The following is a 23,042-nucleotide window of genomic DNA, read 5'->3' as shown; positions in this document are numbered from 1 at the left end:
GCGCTTCACACAGAGCAAGCCTGTCACAAGCGTTTCACCCAGTCGGTGGGCTAATGGCTGGAGGCTGATGGGGAGGGAGCAATTCTGCACCTCCTGGCTGAGCACAGCACCTTCTTTTTTAGTGTCATGGTTAAAGATGCTCCTCTGCCTTGGTGACATGATGGAAAAATAGCTTTGATGCTCGTTTAGAAAATGAAGCGCAGCCAATGTCAAGATTTGCTGGGGTGCTGCCTTTGTCTCTTGTCCGTCCAAATCCAGCCTGCTGGGATGCAGACGTCACATCAGGAGGTCACTGGCCAGCGAGGGATGGATTTGGCCTCCTAAAAGCAGTTGGAGGAGAACATTAGAGGAAATTGCTAAGGCCTTCAGCCAAAGGCCAACCCCACCTCCTGAAGAGAAGACAGGCTCTGTGCTGAGAAAGGAACTTGCTGGTGGCACCTGCTTGTTCTGCAAAGGAGCTTTAGGGGGGTTCCTGGTAGAAGACACCATGGCAAGTCCTGGCTATGTGTCACCTACCACCAAGCCCATCTTCTTGGGGTGCAGAGAGGGTCTCTGCTGCCCACAGGGGTTTCGGTGCTTGTTTGCAAGGGGAGTGATCAGGAGGGCTCACGCCCAGCTGGGGGGACAAGCTCCATCCCTGAGCAATGGGAGGTGGGCACGGAGGGAAATTCATCCCTTCCCCCTCCCTGCGTCAGCAAGAGGGGGCACATGGGTTGAAACTTGCTGCCAAGAGGTCCTACAGGGTTAAGAAGCTGGGTGGATGGAGGCTCTGAGAAATCTGATATAAGGTGGTAAGCCCTACTCCGAGCAGGGGGGGCCACACAACACCCCCCTGCCATCCCATCCCTTCCAAGCCCTGCTCTGTCAGGCTCCGTGCTCACTCCTTGTCCCTCCCTGGAGAGCGAAGGGAACCTCAGGAGATAACTCTCCCTCAGCCCCAGTGAGATGGCTCCCAGCCTGGTTGCTGCCCACCGGCTGGGGCAGGAAAGAAGCTTGGCTCAGCCAGCGAATTTGGGTTTCGTCAGAGGCGACCGAGCTTCGTGAGCGCCGGAGCAGGAGGAGACGGTTGTGTTGGATGGGGAGCTCCGGCGGCAGCAATCGCTCCCCAGAGATGCAGGGCGGAGGAGGTGTGAGAATCACACTGAATCACAGGGGGCTGGTGCGCTGCACACACACCACCTGCACCGAATTCAGAGGGTTTTTGCTGCCTCTGAACTGTGGGATTTTTAGAAATTCTTTTGCCGAACCATTTAAAGATGGGGGACTCCCTGTTTTTGCTACAAATGGGAGACGGATTATACACTCCCACTGAGGCAAAGCCCAGCATCAGTTTGGTGCTGACACCAAGCCGTGTTTGAGCCGTTTGATGAGACTGCGGTTTCACGTGACTAGAAAGCCATGAACATCATGTGTTGCTCTGTAAGTAGGTGCCTTTTAAGAGAATAAAGGTATTATACGCAAAGGTGAGCTGAGTCAGCTGGAGGCTCGTCACCCGAGAAACTGGCACAGAACATCAGTGAGCAACATCTGCTCCGCAGAGAGAAATTGCCAATTAAGTGGCAACAGCAGGGGGTTACACAGGTGACAAACCCCTCTGCTGTCACCTTACCCTCTGCACATCGAGGACACGCTGGAGACAGAATGGATCCGAGTGATTTTCCTCCTTTTTGCTGAACAGCTGTTTGAAGACCAGACCTCCTCAGGTTTAGGTATCTGAGCCTCAGTCCTGTGATGGTCCATGCGGCTGCTGCAATAACCCCTCTAAAACTCATCGGGCTGCACATCCTTTGTGCCAGCTTCGCTTTTTCAGCCCATTTATTCAGTACTCTGCAAAGAGATTCACTCCACAAAATCACTAAGATGCACAATGCGAGCAATTACAAGTCAGAGAGAGAACATGACTTTAAACATAATTTTATTAAGGCTTAAATGTCTATCAGCCAGACAGGAGCTGGTCCAGTCACATGACATAAACAGAGAGTGACATTTGGTGTAATGTGATGGCTTTTCTACAAGAGTTTGTATGAGCAGGATGAGACTGCTGCCAGTTACTCACGTGTTAACCATGGCCTCTCTTTGTGATGCTGGACTCCAGGATGAGTGCGAGGGCACCGCAAGGAGGAGGGGGGTGAGGCAGGGAAGGGGAGAAGTCAGGTAGCTTGCATGTTGTCAATCACAAGGACTTCGCCTGGTCCATGACCGAATGGCTGCTCGTCAAATGTGTAAATGGTTTTAACTCACAGGAAAGCTAAACTCACAGTCCAAAAGGCACCTATGCTAAACCACTGAGCCACTGGGATGGTGGTAAGAGGGCGGGTGCGACAGGTGGAAATCAGTTCCGTATAAATACATATTCCTTGCTAAAGAAGCTATGGCTTTTATTATCCTCGGATCGCTTTGCTCTGGCGCGATGCTCTAACCCCCCACCCCCCACTACTCTGTAAGCACAAGAAGACCAAGTCCTCTCTGCCGTTACGGGTGCTCATCTGTCAAGCTCACCAAAGGCCTTCATCCTCCTGCAGATCAATACAGACACAGGGAACAGCGGCGGCTCCTTGTCCTCGTCCTCCCGGCAGGCTCCGGCGGCCAAGGGGTCAGAAGTGAACCCTCCGGACATCGTGTGAGGCAGCCGACCTTTTACAATTCCCGCACAGTATTGATGGCAGAGACTTCTGCTTCTCGGCCAAGCACGGGCGACACATGAGGTGGCCACAGGGAAGCTGGTAAACGGGCTCCGTTTTGAAGTAAGAGGAGAAGGTTTTCCCGCAGGAAGCGCATCCCTGGGTCTGGCTGCTCCTGCCGTGCTCTGCAAAGGGGACAGGAGAAATGGCTCAGTCGGGGGGGTGACAAGTCCACGCTGTGCCACCCCTTACGTGCCCAATCCTGCCTCACGAGCCCAGGTCCCCTTTCTGCAGGCATACGGCACAGCTGCAGGTGCTCGTGGCTCAGGACCACGGCCCATTTTCTCTGACCTCGGGAAAGGGAACAGTCTAGCTGCTGGGGCAGGTTGTGCTCAGAAGGGGCTGGATCACATCAGCATTTGCACCATCAGGCTTTTAATTGAGGATGGATGACTGTAAAGGGCTCTTCACTTTTACTGAGACTAAATCAGCCTCCCTTCCACTTTTCCAGTGCTCGGATTAAGATCACTGATTCCCGAGTGAAATGCTTTAGGTGTCACTTTGCATTCCTGTCACACACTACCTATCAAGGGCTACTCAGTCAACTCTTCAACAGCTGCAATTTTAAAGGGACAGGAAAAAGCTTAATAGCTTAATGTCACAGCAAAACAGCAAAATTTATTTAGAGAGACAGGCAGCCACTGGGTGCTGCACAGCCCCAGCCCTTTCTCAGGGTCACTTGGTCCCTCTGAACACTCTTCTCTGCCATGAGCAGGTGGATCCTCGCCTGGGGAAGAAGAGCAAGCCAGCAGTTAGGGAACTGGCCCACAGAGGGATATACGAAGGTTCAGTGCCTCCCTGCACCCCAAAGAAATAATTTTGGGAATGCATACACAGCTGGATTAGCACACCTAGCTAGCAGGTGGGATGAAAACTGCGAGGACTCAACAGCCTGGCTGATATACATTCCAACCTGGTGGGATTCTGGGCACACACCTGGCTGGTTGGCCCGTGGCATTGCTACCATTACCTGTTCCTGTTAAGGGTCAGCATGCTACATGGTATGTGATATATTTACATCTCTCCAGTTGCATCTCTGCACCACTCACTCCCCACCCACGTAGCAACTCCCCAGCTTGCTCTGTGGAGCTAACAGGCAACATTTAAGCCACGCAGCCCAGACTGCAGAGCTCTGGGAACAGCCAAAGCCTTGACGTGGGGCAAGCTCTCAGTCTGCGCTGACCTGCTGCAGGCTGGGCTGAGCGCCGTGTCCCAGCGCAATGCATCCAGGATTGTCCTAGGACGGCGCAGACAAGTGACAGCCATCAACGCGGGCAAATCGTAGGACTCCTGCTGAAGTCTGCTCTGACTGGACACAGACAACACACCCCACTTTCTGGAGGTCAACAAGGTCTAACCTGCCTCACTGGGAGAATAAACCATTAAACTCACTGAGATGAAAAAGCAGCAGTTAGGGATTGTTAAGTTAAGCTTGCTGGGAGACAATATAGTATTTTATATATATAATATTTTGGGGTCTGAAGATGCACAGAAAGATGCCAAGCAGCAGCACAGATCTCTTTGTTAACATAGTCCCAGTTCCCTTCTCCTCTCTCACTCCCAAAGGTGAAGCAGAGGTGCTTGTTGCTTACCGAGGACTGTGTCCACACTCCATGAACTGCTGCAGCCACCCTCGCTCTGTGCCTGCTGCTGGCTTTTCATCAGCTTGGCCGTAAATGAGGGCATTGAGCTGAGCGCCGAGTTCAAGGCAGTGTCCAAACTCTCTGACAGTTTTTGTTCATGAGAGACCAGATCTGCAAAGAGAAGCACAAGCTCAAGAAGCGGATGCTGGGAAAAAGAATGCGCAACAGAAATGCTGCTTTGCCTCTAAACCTTTGGGACAACACTCAGGATTTTAGGAGCCCTGGCACTTGTTTTCTTGAGAGGCCTCTTTTCCCTGTCACGGTGCCAGGATGGGGACGTAGTGCTTCATCTGTTTTGGATCCTAAAGATGAAAAGTTCTACAGATTACCATCAGACGTACACGTCATGCCCCAGGGCCAACCAACCCCCATGTGCTGGCTTGTATCTGCAGGTCTGAAAAAGGGCAAAAAGCCAACTAATCCAGAAAGCCGTTTCTCTCTGAAACTGCCTGGGCAGCTCCCTCAGCCTGCTCCACCAAGGGTCCCAGGCTTGCTCCGTGCAGCTAACTGGGAACGCTGAAGCCACTAGCAAAATCTGGGGGACTAATTTTTTTCTCTTTGTCCCAGTTCTGAGTCAAGGGAGAAAGCCAAAGGCACAGGGCTGGACCCTTCCCTGCAGTGTTTTGTCCTGTGTGATACTGAAGGCATTAATTAAGACTATGCATTAAGAGAATGTTGTCTGCATCACTAATTCTGTTAAACCCATCTCCCAAAGGAAGACTTCTGAATTAGTGCTGCACATTTGCTACAGCAATCAAGGCTGACGAAATACTGAAGCATGAGCTCCCTGGGCCGAGCACTGTGCTTTCATTTATGTACAGGCACAGCTCCCCTGGGAGCTCCAGGACCCCTCTCAGGGCAGTCCCTGCTCCTGTGGGGCTGGGGCACATTCCTAGTGGGAGCTGTCACACGCCTCTGCAATAAAAATAACTAATGATTCCTCCTAAAACACTGAATGAGCTCTAGACTGAGATCAGAGCAGAAATGTGCAGTTTGACTTCTTCCTACTCTTTCTGCTACCACCAAACACCAATTATTTTCAACCCAGTCTTTAAAGAATTTGTTTAAAATCAAATGACCATCTAAGCTTTTTCCTTGAAATATTTTTGGGAGATCTGGGGAGAAAGGTAAAGGGAGTGACAGGTATCAGCAGGCATTAACAGCAGTCAGAAGCCGTGGGCCACCTTTTGCCATGTTACAGACCACTACATTAGACGACAACACAAGAAAACGTGACTTACCTGCCTAGAGAGAGCCCTTACACGACCAGAAGATACCCACGCACCGCGTGTTTGTACCGTCCTACTCAGACCAGACTGCTTGCAACAGAAGGCCTCACAGACACGGCTGATCTCTTCAAGCTCATCTAAATATGAGGTTGCTAAAGACGTCTCTTTCCCACCTCCCAGCTTAAGCTTACCTTCCTCCTCCAGTGGGATTATTACCTAAAGCGGTAGCTCAAGTTTAATGATACCAGAGAGAAGATGTAAGTGTTGCTGTACGCAGTAGTTATAGCCACATAACAGTTGTGCGACCAGCAACTCCAATACATTTCAGGAATTCCTGTGCCAACAAGGGAGAAAGCAAACATGGCAAAACAGATGTGGATTTGGGCAAAAGATCTAGCGTGGAGTCAAGAGGAGCAATTGCCTGGGAGCCACGCTCTTCACCACGGGCTGGAAGCTGAGTCATTAGAGAACAAACCACAAAGAGCAAACAGATTTTGGGGAGAGAGGTTTGACTCTCCTTGGTATTTAAAAAACAGATCATCCTTGCTTTCTAAAGATTGTCACCTCCTCACCAGTCCTGCCTGCCCCAGCACCTGAATGCTGCTGGACCTACAAAGGGTATCCTACACACCTGCTCCCAGCACTCAGTGGATCCAAAGGTTTATCTGCGCTGCTACAGTGCTGCCTTGCCTGCCTGGTCAGAAGCTATGGCATGGCTGAGGACTGCGGTGGGTGAAACCACTCGGCTTTTCAGGGAATTTATCTCAGCGTCGCAGGTCTGGGTGGTTTTTCTGCCTCCTGGAGCTCATGCCCAGCAGTGCTGCTACCAGATTGCTGAGAAAAGCAAGGATAAAAGGAAACTAGTGCCCATTTCCTTCCCCGGTAGACACAAGTCACATCCCTTGCCTGACATCTCTACCTGGTTTTCTGCTTTAACTAACTGCAAACTCCTTGCAAGTCTCTCCCAGCCTGTGCTGTCCTCTCCTCCCTGCTCTGAAGGCAGCACTGCCTGCAATTCCCTTACTGCCGTTTGTTCCAAGCCCTTGCGCTGCTGCACTGGCACAGACCAGAGGCTGTGCAGCGACAGGCTCCCCAGGCTCAGCCCCTGCCCCAGCAAGAGCAGCCCTGCGAGAAGGTAAGGAGCCAGCGTGTCTCCCAGGGACACAATCTGTGCAATGACACCAAGCATGCAGGGAACCAGCTGCACCAAGAGCCCAGGCTGGCAATGCCTGGCCAGGGAAATCTGGGAGCAGGATTAGTGCCCCATTCCTGCTTTCCTCCTCACCTCACTCCTCGTGGTAGGATCCACTCCCCGTGCCATCCCCACTGCACCACTAGACATTTCCTGATGTTGCCTTTTTTCTTGCTGATGCAAGAACATATCGGACAGCTGGGATAATAGATCACCTATAATAAAGAAACTTCAAGCCAGCACACTGTGAGAAAAACATTGTCTCCAAATGGACAGTGGCTTAAAAGCAAGGAGGAGAAAGGAAATACAAACTAAAAGGGAAACACAGTGACCTGAGGAAACAAGAGGGCTGTGAAGCAGACTGTACGGGCAACACAGCGAGAGCGACGAGCCTAGAGATGAGAAGTGAAAGAGAATGGCAACCAACACCATCCAGGGTGGCAGGTTGTGCTGAGGAGAGAGGAGGTGAATCTGATGACAACCTGACTTCCGCGACATCTATCAACCGCAAAATACAACGGCCTTAAAGCTTTCTAGAGGCGGGACAGGAATCTGTACTGGAGCCTCCTGACTTGAACACTGCCCTGGGTTCTGAAGACACTCAAGAACAGGAGTGACTTAGGGAGCCACAATACCTGTCGAACAGTCCATTTGGATCAAATGTGAGTCATTGTCAGTTTTCATTTTTTTAGCACTGTTCTCTGAGGTAGACGTGACAAGTAAGTTTGTAGAAGAAAAATAAGGTGGCTGCACAGAGCTCTGATCCATACAGTCCATTTTCCTCTTCAGAGAAGACATTGTTACGGAAGAAGGTACAAGCATTTCCGAGGCATGCGCCCTCCCGAGCAGGTTGGTGCCAGGGATGCTGTGCTGTAAGAGGAAGTGGTCTATCCTGGCCTTGAGGGTAGGGTGAGGTAGGGGCTGCGAGTGCTGGCTGAAGGCCACCCCAGTGAAAGGATCGCTGGGTACCCTGCCCCAAGACGCCTCACTCCGGTTGCACTTTTCCAACGTGGTCTGGTCGATCACCTTCCCTGAGGGCAGGAGCATGGGGAAAGTCATGATCTCCAGAGTGATGGGGTCCAGGAATTCTTCAGGGATGTCTTGGACAACGTCCACCAGCTTGCGGAGGGTCTGCTGCTCGCTGTCGTTGGCACTGAAGGGCACGCAGTCGCTCTCCATAGGCGTCCAAAGTTCTGGCTTGAGGCTGCCAACATCCTGAGCAAAGAACTGGGAGGCCACTTGAAAGACACCCTCGATCACCTCCTGCGGGCATGATTTGGCAGGCTGTCCCCACACCTCCAGCCTCTTAATGCAAGGCAGGCCACCTCCGGCCACGTGGGTGATGCAGATTTTTAAGTGCGACACATTGCTCAGCGAGGTGGGCCCTTTGTTCCAGAGGTCTTGAGATGCAGAGCCAGGGTAGGAGAAGACATTTTCCATCTGATGGAAGGGAGGCCTTGGCTTGAAGCCTCTGTGGCCAAACGTCACTTTGCTTTGATTTTTTAAGACAGCTTTGCCCACCAGTGTGAAAGTGTCTTTGTCCGACACAGGCTGACCGGCCAGACCTGAGAACTGACCCTCAGGGCTCTGCCAAGAGGTTTTATTGCATGAGGTAGAGGTGTAAACTTCGAGCCCGGAGAAGGTTTGGTATCCCCCGGATGAGATGTCAATATTAACCCTGCAGATCTCAATATTGAAGGGAAAAGAGATCGTGACATGGACTGGAGGTTTGATAAAGTATTCGCTGCGGAAACCACGATTTCTCCTGGCAAGGTCTTCAGAGATCAGATTCTCCACTTCGTAACCATCAGCAGAAATCTGTGTTTCAGGAGAAAACCAGATTTAATTTGAAGTAAGAAAATAAAAGGAAACTACTTTCACAAGCACTTACGTAGATTCTCAAGATGACATCAGCTAGGGACCAAGGTTGTGGTTTCGCATGCAGCTGAGACAACACAAGAGATCCCAGCTGCTGTGGCAAAGCAGACCCATGCCCACCCTCCTGCAGCCATGCAACCCCATCTGCTTTCCTCTGCACCCTCTGCTACCTGGCCAGCCATTTGCAGAGCTGATTTAACTGCTAGAAGAGTGGAAAATTGCAGATGGTTTGTGGTTTTGGCTGGGTCAGTGAATTAAAACAAGTGGGAGAGTGTGGCTGGGAGCACAGCACGTGTGCATGGGGGAGACGGGAGCCTCCTCTCTTTCCACAGTGGTGAAACATTATGTCAGCTTATCCTGCTACGTGGAAATGTACTCTGCGTCACAGTTACAGGATCTCTTAAGGCCAGCTAGCTGACTGCCTTCTCCTGCTCTGGGATCAACGCTACCTATCTCTCAGGGCGATCCATCTAACCAGGTTGGGTTCCACCCCATGTCTCCCAGAACATGCAATCCCACCCTCCGCTCTGCTCCTGGGCAGACCGGCTCTACCCATTCCCTGTCCTGGAAGCCCTGGGGCCTAAAAAGTCTGCAGCACTTGCTAAATGAACAAATAACAGCAAGAAATAGCTATTTATTCCACCTGCTTAATACGGTCACCCTACAACAACTTTCCAGTAAAGCCCAGCAGCATGGCTGGGTCTCTCCACACACCACCTGGATGGACGGTCACACCTGCACTGCAGTTTTTACAGCCCAATACTGACAAACCCAAGGTGGTCTTGGATTTTGGGGTGTGAGTTGGTGAGGACACTTACAATTACACAAATGGCTTTGAATTAAAACAGAGTTAAGTTCCTAAGAGATTCTGACGATGCCGAGTGAAAATATTAAGTACTTGTAAAGTAAGTTCAACAAACATTGTCAAGAGCTGTGCATTGTACTGCACAAAGGGCAAACCGTAATGCTGCAGGTAAAAAGGTATCTTAAGTCAAAGCCCACATACCTGTAAGCACATAACACTGTCTTGTTATGAGATCCTGCAAAATTAGAGCTTTTCCCCTCCAACAATCAGCGTGTGCCACATCAGAGCAGTCACACAAGGTTGTACAGTGTTCTAACACTACCTGGCAGACACTGACCCAAACATACACAGGACAAATAAAATTTTGAAGAGTAACTTCTGGGAAATCTCTGAATACTGACTTTTCAAAGTACCGAGCCCTCAGCTCTACTTTATCTTCATGTGAGCTGCGGGTCCCAAACACCCAGACACAGGTTCTCTTAGTGCTTGCACATCAATGACTCTCTCAAGATGGAAGCACAAAAGGGGAATTTGGGAACCAGGAGCAGAGATTCCAAACATCAGTTCACAAAACCACCTTACTGGGAATGACAGGAGACTGGTGAGCTTGGAAGAGAAAGCTGTGAGCAAACCCACCCAAATCACAACCCTCCTACATCACCAGGAAATGGTTTTAATTGTCAAAAATGCTCTCAGCTTTGCAGATTAAAAAGCTGACGCTTTACCTGCATCCGTCTGCAGTGCTTCTGCGGCCAGAGGACAGACACAGCCTCCCACATCAAAATCCCTCTCTGAACCAGCCAGACCACACAAAACGATGGGAATTTGCTGTTAGTTGCCTCTGTTTTGTTTTCTCAGGAAAGCCTGGCATGGCCAGCCAAAACCAGTCTTCCAGAAACACTGCTAATTATCACAGATGAGCAGCAGACAAGCCTTCCCAGCCCTAACCAGTCCAGCATGCCACTTCCAACTAACCCTTCCATCCCTCCAGCTCCCTAAAACCTCACACATCATTATTTTACCTTGTTGCAGTGGATTCTTGGCTTGAACTGTGGGAGACAGACGTTTATTACCATCTTGGCAGTTGGAGAGAGGTCACTTTCTGAGCATCAGATTCAGCTTGTCAAAAAAAAAAAAAAAAGGCAAAATAAAGTGAACATCAGTGAACAGTGAAAGGACCTCCTGTTTCACAGACTGTATCAATTACAAGCTCCGTAGTTCCTAAAATGCAACTCAGATCCGAGTCCAGGAGGTAAAGCCAATAAAAAACCAAAAGACTATGGTGGAGAGACAGGCTGGAGAGAAAAAAACATGTTAATATTAATTAGTGAGCCCCTGGAGAAACATCAAAGAGAAAACGGCTATTTTAACTAAAAATGTCTTACCTATGGATAGGCTAGCAAATCGATTAGGAAGTTTGTCAAAGATGCAAGAGGTTTTGCAGGTACAGTGAAGCAACAATAACACACCAGGTTGTCAAAGGAATCGCTGTGAGCTCTCAGCAGCTGCAGGCGGACCTGGAGGGCACCGGGCTGCTCTGTGACCCACCAGAGCACTCAGCACTGCGGCCCCTCACCACCACAAGGTGGAAAAAGCTGATGTCCACTCCCACCGTGTGGCCTTGAAGTGCCTGCGTTGTCTCCGTACCCAGTTCCCCCTGCCTGCCATGTCTATATGCTGCCTTCAACAGTTTAAGGCAGGACCTGCCTGCGCTCTTGGACAACACCCAACACAAGAGGCTCGGACAAGGCATCTCGGGACAAAAGTAACACCAGTCAGCATTAACACACCGCTGCTGCAAAGACAGATGTTGCTTGAGGGCTTCGGGAGCCTCAGATGTAAGTGAAGATTAAACACAAATATTAACAATTGGTATTTAATAGCTCTGAGGGAGCAGAGGGCATTTAATAGCTCTGAGGGAGATTATCTGTGTTCCGAACACTGACCCAGCCGATTCTTCCAACAGTGTTCATTAATGAAACCCGAGCGAACACACCTTTTCCTCCACTGAAAAAAATGTGACTCAAATTGGTTATATCAGATCCTTTTTAACAATGAAATTATCTGCAAAGTAAATGTCTTAACCTTACGTTAACCTTCGTTTTAATGTGTCACTGCCATGAGCAATCTTGCAAATCAGGAACCCACTGCTTTCTTCAAGAACAAGAAGCCCTTTAATCATTCTCAACTGAAGTTGTTCGTTCAGCCAAAATGAAATTAGCCTTCTGGGGGCACATCGGTCCAGCCAGTGAAATGCAGAGCGCTAACGAGCTCACTCTGCCTGCTAAGCATACGGGTGCAGTCTGCCTGCGATTGAGCACAACAGTCTGAAATGAGAAGTGTGGTATCCAAAGTACAAATCCCACGTATAAAAATCAACACAAAAGAAGCCAAGCCTGCAGAGAGCGGAGCCCGAAGGTGACAACGCAGATGCTGGATCGAAGCAGTCGTGAAGCCAAGAAGAACTGTAGCAGGCCAGACCAGCATACCTTCTAACCCAGTATTTCACCTGACAGCCATCAACAGCAATTCCTGCTCCTCACAGGAAACACAGGAACACGGCAAGCACGAACCCACACTCTTACTTTCTTGGCTTTCTGAGCCTGAGAGGCTTCCAGTACAGGGCTGCCAGTGAGGAATTGTTCAAATAGGCTTTTAAACCGGTTTGACTTTTGGCACCCACATCTTGTGGGAGTAAGATTGCCAGTTTAACTACAGGCTGTGTGACAGAACTACTCTTTTTGGTTCATTTTGAACCTGTTGCCTGGTAAATTAGCTTGGCCCTCAGCACTGGTATTACAAAAACCCCAAAATCAACTCTCTTTGCTCCCTTTCTTGGAATGACTCAAGATTCGCCCTCTATATTATTCCTTCTCACATTTCTTTCCCAGGGTGAAAATTTCTCCATTCCAACCTGACCAGACTGGTGCATTTGCATTTAGCGAGTCTTGGTGAGACGTTCCCTGAACGACAGTGAGCCGTGAGAGGCACCTTCACCTCTGCATCACTGCAAACCCATCACTTTAAGAACTCACTTCTCGTGAGCCACTGCCTACTGAGATCCTGCCTACAGCAGATGCCAAATACTCCCATGGACTTGCAGTTGTGCAACCCTCTCTTTCCTAGTGCTGTCTCACGCTAGGCAAACCACGGATGGGTGCAAGCCACTTCTCAGGACTTGCGTCTTCTTCCAAGCCTAAGACACTTACTGAGGCTGTGTTCTACATCTTCATCCTTTTCTACCATACTTTTAACAATCTGTGGCAATTACCTCTGGTTAATTACAAATGATTTATTCTCTCGCTAAACTTGCTGTCTTTCAATTCAGTTGCTCCTTGTTTTGCAGCATGAGGAGCTATGTATGTATATATAGGTATATTTTATAGGATTCTCTCCTACCTGTTTGTGACCCTGACAGACTTTAACAACTCAGGCTAATTTTTCCAGGTTCAACACCTCAATAAGAAAATGCATTATTCTGCATGTCCAAGTCACTGCTCTCCCTTCTTCTGAAAAGTTCTGTCACACTCTTGCTTCACAGCAAAAGCTGGTCACCGAGTTGGCTTTCATCTGTAGCCGTGTTTTTTTCACTCTTCCCATGAAAACACAACTCAGAAGACAGACAGCAGGGGTGAAGGGACAGATTAACTCAGAAACTGGAATGAGATTAGGACTAAGATTCTACGCAAAGAAGGAAAGTGAGCAGTGGCTGGACACACTGTAATAGGAAAGTAAAGGGGCTAGCTGAGGCCAGAGAATAAGGCTGGGTACAAGAATCAGCAGGGGTGGGCAAAAGCAGGTGAGAGGAACAGATCAGGAGTGACCGGAATCAGATGGGGACAGTGAGCCCAGGACACCTCTTGCAAAGAGCCTGAGCTGAAGCAAGAGCTGGGGAAATGCAGACAGCAAAAATCTCTGCAAAAAGCATAGGATGGGACAGCAGATGTAGTTTCCCCACGGCTACTGCCACCATTATGCCCCAGACTTGTGTGGATGTCCCCTCTGCTAACAACAACTCACGTGGCTGTGGGACGAAGGTGGTTCTGAATTTACGAACACTTCAAAAATATAACACCCACGGAACTGCATTACTAAAGTCATTACTTGCCAAAACAAAAGGCTCAAAGACCACAAAGGACTCAAAGACTATGAAGTGCCATCAGGCTGTCACACAAGTGTCCATCTCATGCCTTCCCTAAGGTGAATGACCATCTTTTGACTGAGGCAGTGAAATGCAGACTGAAGGACCGTACTCTGTATTTTTCTACGCCAGCAAGATCCTCTGTCATCTCAAACAAGTCACTTAAAACCAGCTTTCCGGAGCTAGTCACCAAGTGCCCTCCTGGTGTCCTGCATACAACTAGGGAGCTGCGGCAGTAAGGAGCACACCCAGTGGACGCTGAACTAAGGTGTTCCATAACACCGAGTATTTGAGGGAGAGGGAAAAGAACAGCCCAGACATTTTAAACCAGGCAACCAAAATGAGCTAATATACAGTATCTGTCCCGGGACAGCAACCTGCTTACTGCCACCAGTCTTCCCCATCCTCCACCTCAGCATGCCTTGAAATGGAGTACTGCAAAATAGCCAGAACAGCTTGGCTGCAGTGGGAATGCACATTTCACCTGCTGCTCCATGTGAAATAATCCCTTCAGCTCTGATCAGAAGCAGAGTCTGCCCTGCGCAGCTCAGGAAATGTCCCTCCTCTTGGAAAGAGCCACCACGTGAAAGCTCAGGAAGAAGCCAGCAACTCTGTCTTCAGAATGGCATACAGAAATCAGACACTGGGCCACATCCTGAGTAAGAAACTAACAGTGTGAGCCATGCGATAGCGGATAAAACCAGCAGCCTCCAGAAGAGATGCTCCACACAGCTAGAGGTTGCACTCCAGTTTGCACAGACTCACTGTCACTCGGGCAGGGGTATCACCTCCAAGTGGATTTGTTAGCCCCATGTGGCAGCAGACATTATCAACAGGGTGCAAAGCCTCTCTGTCAGACATTGCTGAGAGGTGAGCACGAAATGAACATCTCGGGGTCAGAGCACCCCAGCCCTCAGCCCCAGCTTTCATCTCACCACACAGCGTTCACACTCTGTCCTGCTCAGCCACAGCCCCTGAAGGATAAACTCTGACTGCTGCCTACCAGCCCCAGCCTGCTGGTGACGGAAACAGAAAGGAAATATGTACGTGTGTTCCTGGCACCCAGGTCAGCTTCATGACTAAAAAATCATCCCAATTCCACCCCAAATACCACTGTTCTGCTCTCACAGTGACCAAATCCATCCCCTTTCATTTAGGGTGGGAAAAAAAAAGTAACCACGGAGAAAAATTAATAGGACAGTAGTTTTTATTTGCCACGGAAGCATTTGAGGATCTATGTACAACAGGAGAGTGTGGGACATACAACTATCAGCAGAGCAGAGCTGGCTAACACAGCAAGGCAGCCTGAGCAAACAAAGCACCTGCCAAACACTTAATCAACACTGAAAGAGCATTTTAACCACTAATCAGAAAGAAAGATGCATCTTTGAGGCTGTGTCAGCCTCTGAGCAAGCACCACACCAGACTAGCCAGCCCTGCTAAGCAGCGCTGGGTCAAACACTTTGTAATGGAGGTAGCTCAGTTTCTCCAAACGTGTGCGTCTGAGCAGAGGAAACCATTCCCAGAAGGGAAGCTCAACCACCACGTACCCCAGCTGCTGCAGCTGCCGCCGTTTCATGCGGTGCAGTCCCAAGAGCCGCTTGGAGCTGTAGCAGTAGTGGTTTCGGTTAGACACCTGAATAGCCAGTTTCACCCGCCGAGACTGCCGATTTGGTTTAAGAGATGGAGTGGCTTCAAGACAGTGCCCCAGTTTAGGCTCAACTTGCAATCCAACACCTGCAATAAGAGCTCCCCCTGAGAGCACAGCATGATCCCCCGCGCACAGTGTTCGTGCTTCTTCCCCTCTCCCCTGACCATGAGTTCTACAATCATTTTCCACTTCTATGGGGGACTGGCTATTAGAGGTCCCTTTTATAAGCTGAGTCATTAAGTCATCTGTTAGACTAACTCCGATGTCTTTCAGTTTCTTATCTGCAAGAGGGTTTTCTAAGTTGAAAGGGATGGGATGTCCATCCATGTCCATATGAACCTCCAGGTCACTCGATCTCGTGTGAGGCAGGATCATGTGGCTCTTCACATAGTTGGGGCCACCTAACATGCTCTTGAGAAGAGACACGGCTTCCACAATTTCAGGTCTGACGTAGATTTCCTGCTCTGCAAAATTCAAAACCATCTCAGTAATCTCTCGACAAAGCTGAGGTGGAAGGCGGTTGCCTTGGTAGCTTGGGCACTCGATTTCGACACTCTTACCAAGCGTGAACAGGTCCTTTTTGAGCTCATATTTACTACCTCTCGTTTTCTGGACAAACTGATCCCTGAAAGCATAATCTATCAGCTCCTCTGGGAAGCGTTTGACAAATGCCAGGCCAAGCAAACCAGTAAGGAGATGCTCCGGAAACTTCACAAATTCATGGAGTTTTCTATTCATCTGCTCTATCAGGCTGGAGTAAAACTCTTCCTCATTTGGAGGTTCATAGTCCAGGCATCCAAAGGACCACAAGAACTTGGCAGCATCTTTGCTTCGGCAGTAAGTCACCTTAGAAGGCAAAGACATGGCTGCAGCAGCCATAATGCCTTCGTCAAAGTAGTGTAGGGATGAACAGGTAAGAGTGATGTGCATTATGCCCTGGATGTTTGTGTTAGGAATCCGAGCGGGAATAACCTTCCCAAGTTCCTTCAAGAGGGGTAGGTGATCTATGCGAGTGTAGCGGAGTATTTTAAGCACGTTCACCAAAGCATAAGTGCTCATGTCTTCTATCTGTAGGGAGACTCTGTCTGCAATTTTTCTCATGACGTGGTCAGAGATACCACTGAGGGACTTGAAGAGCCCTAAGCAGATGGCACCCACCTCCTCCAAGGTGAAGGAGTCCAAGTACTTCAAAATCATGCTCTCCATCTTCTGCATCAAATCCACGGGTGACCTCCGGCCTTCACCTATGATATAAACAAGCTGAACAAACTGGGGCAAAGTGAGTTCTTTCCAGTGCATGTTGGCATAGCTGAACAAAATGCTCAGGTAGGAAGGCACACTACGCTCCAGACAGCGCCAGCAATCAGCCACCAGCAGCAGCTGGTCCAGGTTCATGTCCCACACCCGCCGGCAGAATTCATTCTCGCACGCGTTCAGCAGAGGGTGGGTGGGTGGAACAGCCAAACGAACGCAAGCCTTCAAAATATCAATGAGATCTGAAGTACTGAACAACCTGATGTTTTTCACAGCATGGCGACACAGCGTATTAAACCTGGGTTCAGACAGCAACGCTGCGTGCTGTTCCACTGGCAAACGACTCAGCTTGTGAAAATAATCTGTGCTGGTTCCTGGGCTCTGGCTGCCCTGGCATACAGCCACACTGTGTAAAATCGAGTCACCTTCTTCTAAAGGAAGGGTCTCTACTGGCTCAGACTTGTCGTAGCTGAGAGATCTGTACTCGGGCCTCCCCTTCTGAAATACGCGAGGGTCATCCTTGGAGCTGTGCATCTCTGATCTTTCCTTTTCTGCTTCCTCCGTGGGTTGTGCTGCAGAGAGACACGCTGAGATGGTCTGCTCTAAGTGTGGCTTGGACTTGGCCTTTGGCAGGGCACTGCTGGTGGGTGGCAAAGCTTGAGAAGAGACGGTACCGAGCGCATGCTGAGCCTGTGCGGTGCCAGGGCTGGTGAAAGCGTCACCGAGAGACTGGCCACTGTTCCTAGCAGCGTGCTGCTGGGAGGCAGCTCTGCTTCTGGCATAGGCAGATGGGTTATAGAATACTCTGTAGTCCAGTGGATTCAGCAGCTGGATTGTAGCCACAGATTCGGTTGTGGTGTTGGCTGATTCTGGGTTCTCTTCCTTTTTCTGCTTACTTTTGCTGCTTCTGCTCTCAGCCTTGCACTTGGCTGTAGTTGAAAATGTAGTCACCCTGCTCAGTCTTGGAAATCTTCGGCATATTAGCACTGTAGCCATGGATCACAATTTACTGGGGTCAGAATTGCTTCCAGGTACTGAAAAAAGGGCAGACGAAGAATGAGTGGCTTCCACCTAACATGAAGCACTTTTTAATCTATCCTTTACGCTACCGAAAGCGAGGCGATGTCGGTGCTTCCCCTAGGCAGGGCAACTGTTTCCCTGCAAAGCTGGAAGGCAGCCACTATCGAACATCACCTCATGCAAAGGCAGTTCAAAACAAGCACCCAGGTGACCTGACATACCCGAAGCTGGGGTACACGGCAGTTGGGTATTCCCTGCTACTCAGCAGCCACAAGTAACCAGCAAAGACTATGGGAGTTAAAGAAAAGAAAGTAATCTCTTTTTCATTTTCAAAAGACCCAAACTGCTTTTCTTTCATTCTAAACAATGAAAACATATTTTTGCAGTAGAACTGCAACGTCAAAGAGACTTTACATATTCAGTGCATTCTGCTACTTCAGCCACCGTAGTCTGGAATACCAACCACCACCCGAGAAGTTGCCACAAAATATCCAGGGTGTTGCAGTGCTCTTTAAACCTGGAGACAGTATGTGGGGGCTGTGAGCAAAGTCTCCACAAAACCAGTCCAAGGAGTAAAAGCTGGCCTGTAACCTGCAGATAGAGATTATAGTGGGAAGAAGAAACATGGCCCTTCTAGGTGGGGCCTAAGTGGGGGAAGATCAGGGAAGAAGTAACACAAATCATTACAAGATGTTACATCCTGAGTTGCGAACCAGACGGAACAGAGCTTTACACTTCAGACTTGGGAGCGTTTCCCATAGTTTTAGGGTACAGAAGTCTTAAAAATGCCAGGTGCCTTCCTAACTCCTGCCTAAACCAGCTACAGCACAGAGACTGAGGATGAGAAATTTGTCAGGAGTTAAGCTGTGTGCTGCCAGCCTGCATAAGCTGCCAAACGATCCTGTTTACGATGATTCAGATGCTGATTAAAAAAGAAAAAGCACCAAGTCAGCGCTCTGTGTAACACACCCTTATCCCACCACATGTGGTCAACCCCAAAGATACGTTAGACCAGGCGTTCTCTACTTCTTTAAAATTCCTTGTGCTCTCACTACCACAGGGTGCCAAGCAATCAGGAAAGCCAAAGCCTGGCAGAGATGCTGTGACTGCAATACGCATTAGCCTCTGTGCTCCCCACATGGGGGAAATAAATCCTTTGCGGGCATCCCTCTGAGCTCTGCTTATACGTGCAGCTTCTCGATTAGGGCTACAGCAAGATGTTGAACCAGTGCAGGCAAACTCCGTTTTGCAGCAGCAAAATGGATACCTTGGGGGAAGAAAAGGTGGGGTGAGAGCTGTGTGACTGGGGTATCTGAGCAGAAAAAGGCTGCAGTGGGATCACATGCGGCTCTGGCTGAACAGAAACTGAGTATCTGGGTTTTTTGGAGTACAAGAATCCCCACGTCTCCCCTGACCCATTAGATGATCTTATTCCTGCACCACAATAATGAAGCATCAGCTCCTCTCAAGGACGGGTGAGATGGGAAGGGAGGGAGGATGGGGAGAGGCAAAGTGATGCCCTTTGCTCCCTCTTGGTGCCAGCTGTGGGTGCCGCCTGTTGTGGGGATGGCTCCCCGCAGCAGCCTCGGCTGTCTCTTGCACACCCTGAATTCTCCCACAGCAGCAAAAGCAGTCACAGGAGCAGACAGGCAGGCAAGACATCTCTGATCTGGCACAGGCACAAGCAACCTGCTGCTCTCTGCAGGCTGTTTTCCTCCCAGGTAGCTGTACCTCTGTCTTGCTGCAGCTCAGCTTCTGTCTGAGGACAGGACCTCAGCACAGAGTTAGCACAGGAACGCTCCCGATCTGCTCTAGTGCAAAGTCAAGTGGCTCAGTTCCTCCCTCTGGGATCAACTGAGTCAACTTGCGCTGAGGCAGCCAAGGAGATCTCACATCCTCTGCTCCATAGGCAGAGCTTGGGGGCAGCAACCACCAGCTGGCAGGTGAGGAGAAGCTGCTGGAGCAGTAACCCTCTCAGCCGCCCCGGCAGGAGAGGTGAAAAAAGCAACCTGGGTGTTCACCTGGGTGGAGAACAAGAGGCTCATGGTGCGGGGGAAAGAGGGAAGGCAAGCTAAAATTAAAATTTCTGGACACAGCCACACAAGGAGGAAGGTATAAGAAAGAGGCCAATGCATTTCTAAGGTGACTAGTAAATGGCTGGTAAATATTGTGAGACACTCAATAGTCGCTAAGCTTGCTGGACACCTTATTTGGATCTCAAAGTACACCATGAGGCAGCCTGCTGGTGCAGACCAGGCTCTGCTCCACAGACCCCAGGCACTGCTGACTCTTACAGCTGTGCTACTGCCTGCCAGCCAGGCAGCTGCAAGGCTGTGGCTGTCCCCTTCCAGCATGAGAAATCAAATCGTGACAGGCAGGAGAGACGCTACCCCTTCCTGACTGTCTTGTAAGCTGGGGAAAGGAAAAGCCCCCTCAGAACCTGGACAGTAAAACCCAAGAGCTCTGATGCTGTGGCACAGGCCAGACCCTGCAAAGCCGGAAGCAGCAGCAAAAAGGAGCCAGATTTCAAAGCTTGCCTGCTTAGCACAAAGAATGAAAATACCATTTCTGGCTCTACTGGCTGTGATGTCCAGCCTGAACTGGCCACACGTGACGGATGCCATTTTTGTGGCTGGAGACAGGCAGCTATGAAGTGGGCAAGGCTCAGGTCTGCACCATGGCAGGGGGACGGAGACCCCATCCCCTCTGACATCGTCTCCTCTCCTGGCACCTCACAGTGCTTGTCCTGGAGGACACCCAGAGAGGCTGGTTCAAGCTGCAAAAATGATCCCAGACAAGTGGAGGTTTATCCAACCCAGGCTTTCTGGCAGACTTTGTCTGACTTTTATTTTGCATGTCTTCTATCTATTTTTGTATTACTGAGAGACAGGCCATTTCTTGAAAACAATTTCTATTTGCTGCTGAAAGGTGATACTACCTAAGAAATTCAGCACTCTGCTGTTACCAGAAACACCCTACTCGGTGACAACAGCCTAATTTCAAAGACAGAGAATCAAAGTCACAGCATTTGCACACCGGAGGCTCTGAAGGTGCGTGCTGCTAAGAATACCATCTATGTAGTTTAGTGTTAAGCCATGACACATTTGGGAAGCTATTTAGTAAAGAGAATATGGCTCTCCTCCTTGGCTCCAAATTCAGCAAAAGAGAAGATCCCGTGCAGGGGAGCAAGGTCTGCATGGGTTTAGGTACTTTAAGCATCTCTGAAAGAAACATGCTGGGTCCAAATGGCCTTTTGCCCATGGCTGTCACCCACCCGTAGCCTAAATCTTTGTGATCTTTGAAGTTTCTACAGCATTTCTCTTCCAGCTCAACCTACACCTCTCCTCAATGTTCCTCTCTTCCTGTTACCCTGAATAATCAGCCTCCTTCCTCCTCCCACTGCGCTTCTCTTGTTCAAACACAGCCAAACTCCTTCCCACCTCCAGGCAAATCTCTCCAGAAATTTCACTTCCAGTGACTCCAAAAAAGCCGGTCAGAAAGCGAGCTTTGGAGCTGGGCCCTGCAGGCTGCAAATACACTTTGTGGAGGTCCTCTGGGATGAAAACATCTTTGTGTATGTGTCTGCGTGTCACACTTAGAGCTGAGCTCTCAGCCAAGAGCGCAACTGCACAGCTGAGCGTTAGCTGAACACCAGGGAAAACAACATTCCTGGAGGGATGCCACCCGCCTTGGAGTATCAGCCCCGTGAAGGGGGATACAGATGCACCCTGAAATGCTGTCTGTGCCTCTGAAACACTCAAAGGGCCTTTCAGCGGCACTAGGAAACCCTCACAGGACCCATGCTAGGAGACCACCCACCACTGCAGCACACTGCCCCAGCCCGTGCTTCCCCCTGCCCAGCACCACTGGCAGTGAAGCTGGGGGTTACACGGCTCGTTTTGGCCAAGAGCCTACAGTTAACCGCCGTGCCTGGGCTGAAGAGACAAAAAAAAAAAAAAAAATCACAGCAAAAGCATTTTCCCCCAGCGGATCACGCCGTCAGAGTGCCAAACCGCCACGTTTTTTGTTGGTGCTTTTGTTTTTCGCCCTCCCTTTCACGTCCCCGGCGGCACCTCTACCACCGGGGGGCAGAGCGGCCGCCAGGCGCGGCCCCCGCTGCAAACCCGAGTCCCGCTACTTACCCACACGGCCGTCCCTACATAAATATATATATAAAATACATGTACAGCCCGGCCCCCGGGCCGTGCAGCCCCCGCAGCTGCCCCCGGGCCGTGGGGGCTGGGCGCATGCGCGTGTGCCGGCCGCCGCGGCCCGCCGCTGAGGGGACGGCAGGGGGAGAAGGGGACGGGGCGGCCCGCGCTGCCCGCTCGCACTCACCGGGGCCCGGCGCTCGCCGCCGGCTCTGGCCCTGCCGCCCGCCAGCCCCTCCGCCCGGTCGCCCCCGTTGCCTCCCACCGCTTCCGGCCACCTGATGGTGACACACTTCCGGCCGGACGGAAGCCGAGGGGGTGCCGGGGGTGGGTGTGAACGGCGGGAGCGGAGCGAACGGGCGGCAGGTGGCGCCCGAGGCGCGCCGCGCGGCCCCACGTGATGCGGCAGGGGCAGTCATGTGACTCGGTGGGGCGGGCCTTGGGGGGTTGGTGGCGCTTCGGCTGCTCGGTTCCCCCCCTGCTCCGCTCCAGGCAGGGCTCAGGCGGCGGCCTGCCCGACCCCAGTAGCCGTAGGCCCGGCGGGGAACCCGGAGAGCTTGTCCTCCCCGCCCCGGCTGGGCCTGGCTCCCCCCCGGCTAGGATTCGCTCCCCACGCCGCCCCGGCTGGGCCTCGCCCCCTCTCTCCCCCCGCGGCTGGGCCTGCCCGCCCCCCCCCCCCCCCCCCCCCCCCCGGCTGGGCCTCCCCTGTCTGCGGGGGGTGAGCAGCGACGGGAGGCGCCCGGCTGGGGTCTGTGGGGGGCTGCTCCATGTCTGGGGGTACTGGAGGCTGGGAGTGGAGCCTGGCGGAGGCTGGTGCTCTTCTCTGCTGCTATACCGACGGGACCAGGGTGCCTGAGGTGGGAAGGGATCGTGGGGGGATCATTAGGTGCCAGACCCTGCTCGAGCAGGACCACACAGGGCCAGTGGGCCAGTGCTGCGGCCAGGCAGACCTGGAGTGTTTCAAATATTCAAGGCTCGGCTGTGCCCAGATATCTCTCTCTTCTCCACCCTGGGCTTTAAGCATTGGCACCAATAAGGCCTTGAGCATGGGAGTACATTAAGCAGGGCTTGGCACATAGACTTAGTGCTTGCATCCCTTCCTAAAATTTCTACCTGGTGGATTCCTTTTCCACCTCTTCCTTCACGTCAGCCTTTTTATCCTCTGGCAACTGAGGAAATCGCATCTCTAGGAGACCAGATGAAGTTGGAAGACAGCCATGCTGGTTGTGGTGAACTAAAATAAAAAGTAAAAAAACCCCAACCAACCAACATAAAACCAAAAAAACCCCAAAACTTGCTGATGGCACCTCAGACCTTAAACCTGGTCTGAGGGAAATGATCGAGTCCCCAACACACTTGTTTTGCCCTCGGGGGGCATCAGCTTTGTCATGAGAGGA

The 23,042-nt window shown here is 50.9% G+C and overlaps 2 protein-coding genes across 5 annotated transcripts; both read right to left on the bottom strand.

Annotated features, from left to right (window-relative positions):
* Nucleotides 1–1,898: 1,898 nt before the first annotated feature.
* On the bottom strand, nucleotides 1,899–10,547 carry UBOX5 (U-box domain containing 5). 2 transcript variants are annotated; one of them, XM_040591018.1, is made up of 4 exons: nucleotides 10,451–10,547; nucleotides 7,381–8,563; nucleotides 4,274–4,435; nucleotides 1,899–2,806 (listed from the first exon to the last, which is right to left on the bottom strand). In XM_040591018.1, exons 1-4 carry the CDS (start codon nucleotides 10,502–10,504, stop codon nucleotides 2,595–2,597), a joined length of 1,611 nt encoding a protein of 536 aa, XP_040446952.1. In that variant the 5' UTR covers nucleotides 10,505–10,547; the 3' UTR covers nucleotides 1,899–2,594. The 2 variants fall into 2 exon arrangements, with proteins under 2 accessions (XP_040446952.1, XP_040446962.1); XM_040591028.1 differs by lacking the exon at nucleotides 1,899–2,806 and adding an exon at nucleotides 2,830–4,047.
* Nucleotides 10,451–21,898, bottom strand: FASTKD5 (FAST kinase domains 5). 3 transcript variants are annotated; one of them, XM_040591006.1, is made up of 3 exons: nucleotides 21,833–21,898; nucleotides 15,120–17,508; nucleotides 10,451–10,547 (listed from the first exon to the last, which is right to left on the bottom strand). In XM_040591006.1, exons 2-3 carry the CDS (start codon nucleotides 17,468–17,470, stop codon nucleotides 10,544–10,546), a joined length of 2,355 nt encoding a protein of 784 aa, XP_040446940.1. In that variant the 5' UTR covers nucleotides 17,471–17,508; nucleotides 21,833–21,898; the 3' UTR covers nucleotides 10,451–10,543. The 3 variants fall into 3 exon arrangements, with proteins under 3 accessions (XP_040446940.1, XP_040446931.1, XP_040446922.1); XM_040590997.1 differs by lacking the exon at nucleotides 10,451–10,547 and adding an exon at nucleotides 14,146–14,224; XM_040590988.1 differs by lacking the exon at nucleotides 10,451–10,547 and having other exon boundaries at nucleotides 14,763–17,508.
* Nucleotides 21,899–23,042: the final 1,144 nt, after the last annotated feature.

The sequence above is a fragment of the Falco naumanni genome, chromosome 1, assembly GCF_017639655.2.
Source record: "Falco naumanni isolate bFalNau1 chromosome 1, bFalNau1.pat, whole genome shotgun sequence".
NCBI classification, from domain to species: domain Eukaryota; kingdom Metazoa; phylum Chordata; class Aves; order Falconiformes; family Falconidae; genus Falco; species Falco naumanni.
Note: the sequence above shows the minus strand (reverse complement) of the source record. Positions and strands in the feature narration are given on the sequence as shown.

Excerpts from the sequence above, each read along its gene's own strand:
- UBOX5 (XM_040591018.1), bottom strand. The coding sequence starts at position 10,504 with ATGGTAATAAACGTCTGTCTCCCACAGTTCAAGCCAAGAATCCACTGC. Across the intron at positions 8,564-10,450 it reads CAAGAATCCACTGCAACAAG|ATTTCTGCTGATGGTTACGA; the intron begins GTAAAATAATGA and ends CCTGAAACACAG. Across the intron at positions 2,807-4,273 it reads GAGTGTGGACACAGTCCTCG|AGCACGGCAGGAGCAGCCAG; the intron begins GTAAGCAACAAG and ends TCCCCTTTGCAG.
- FASTKD5 (XM_040590988.1), bottom strand. The coding sequence starts at position 17,470 with ATGGCTACAGTGCTAATATGCCGAAGATTTCCAAGACTGAGCAGGGTG.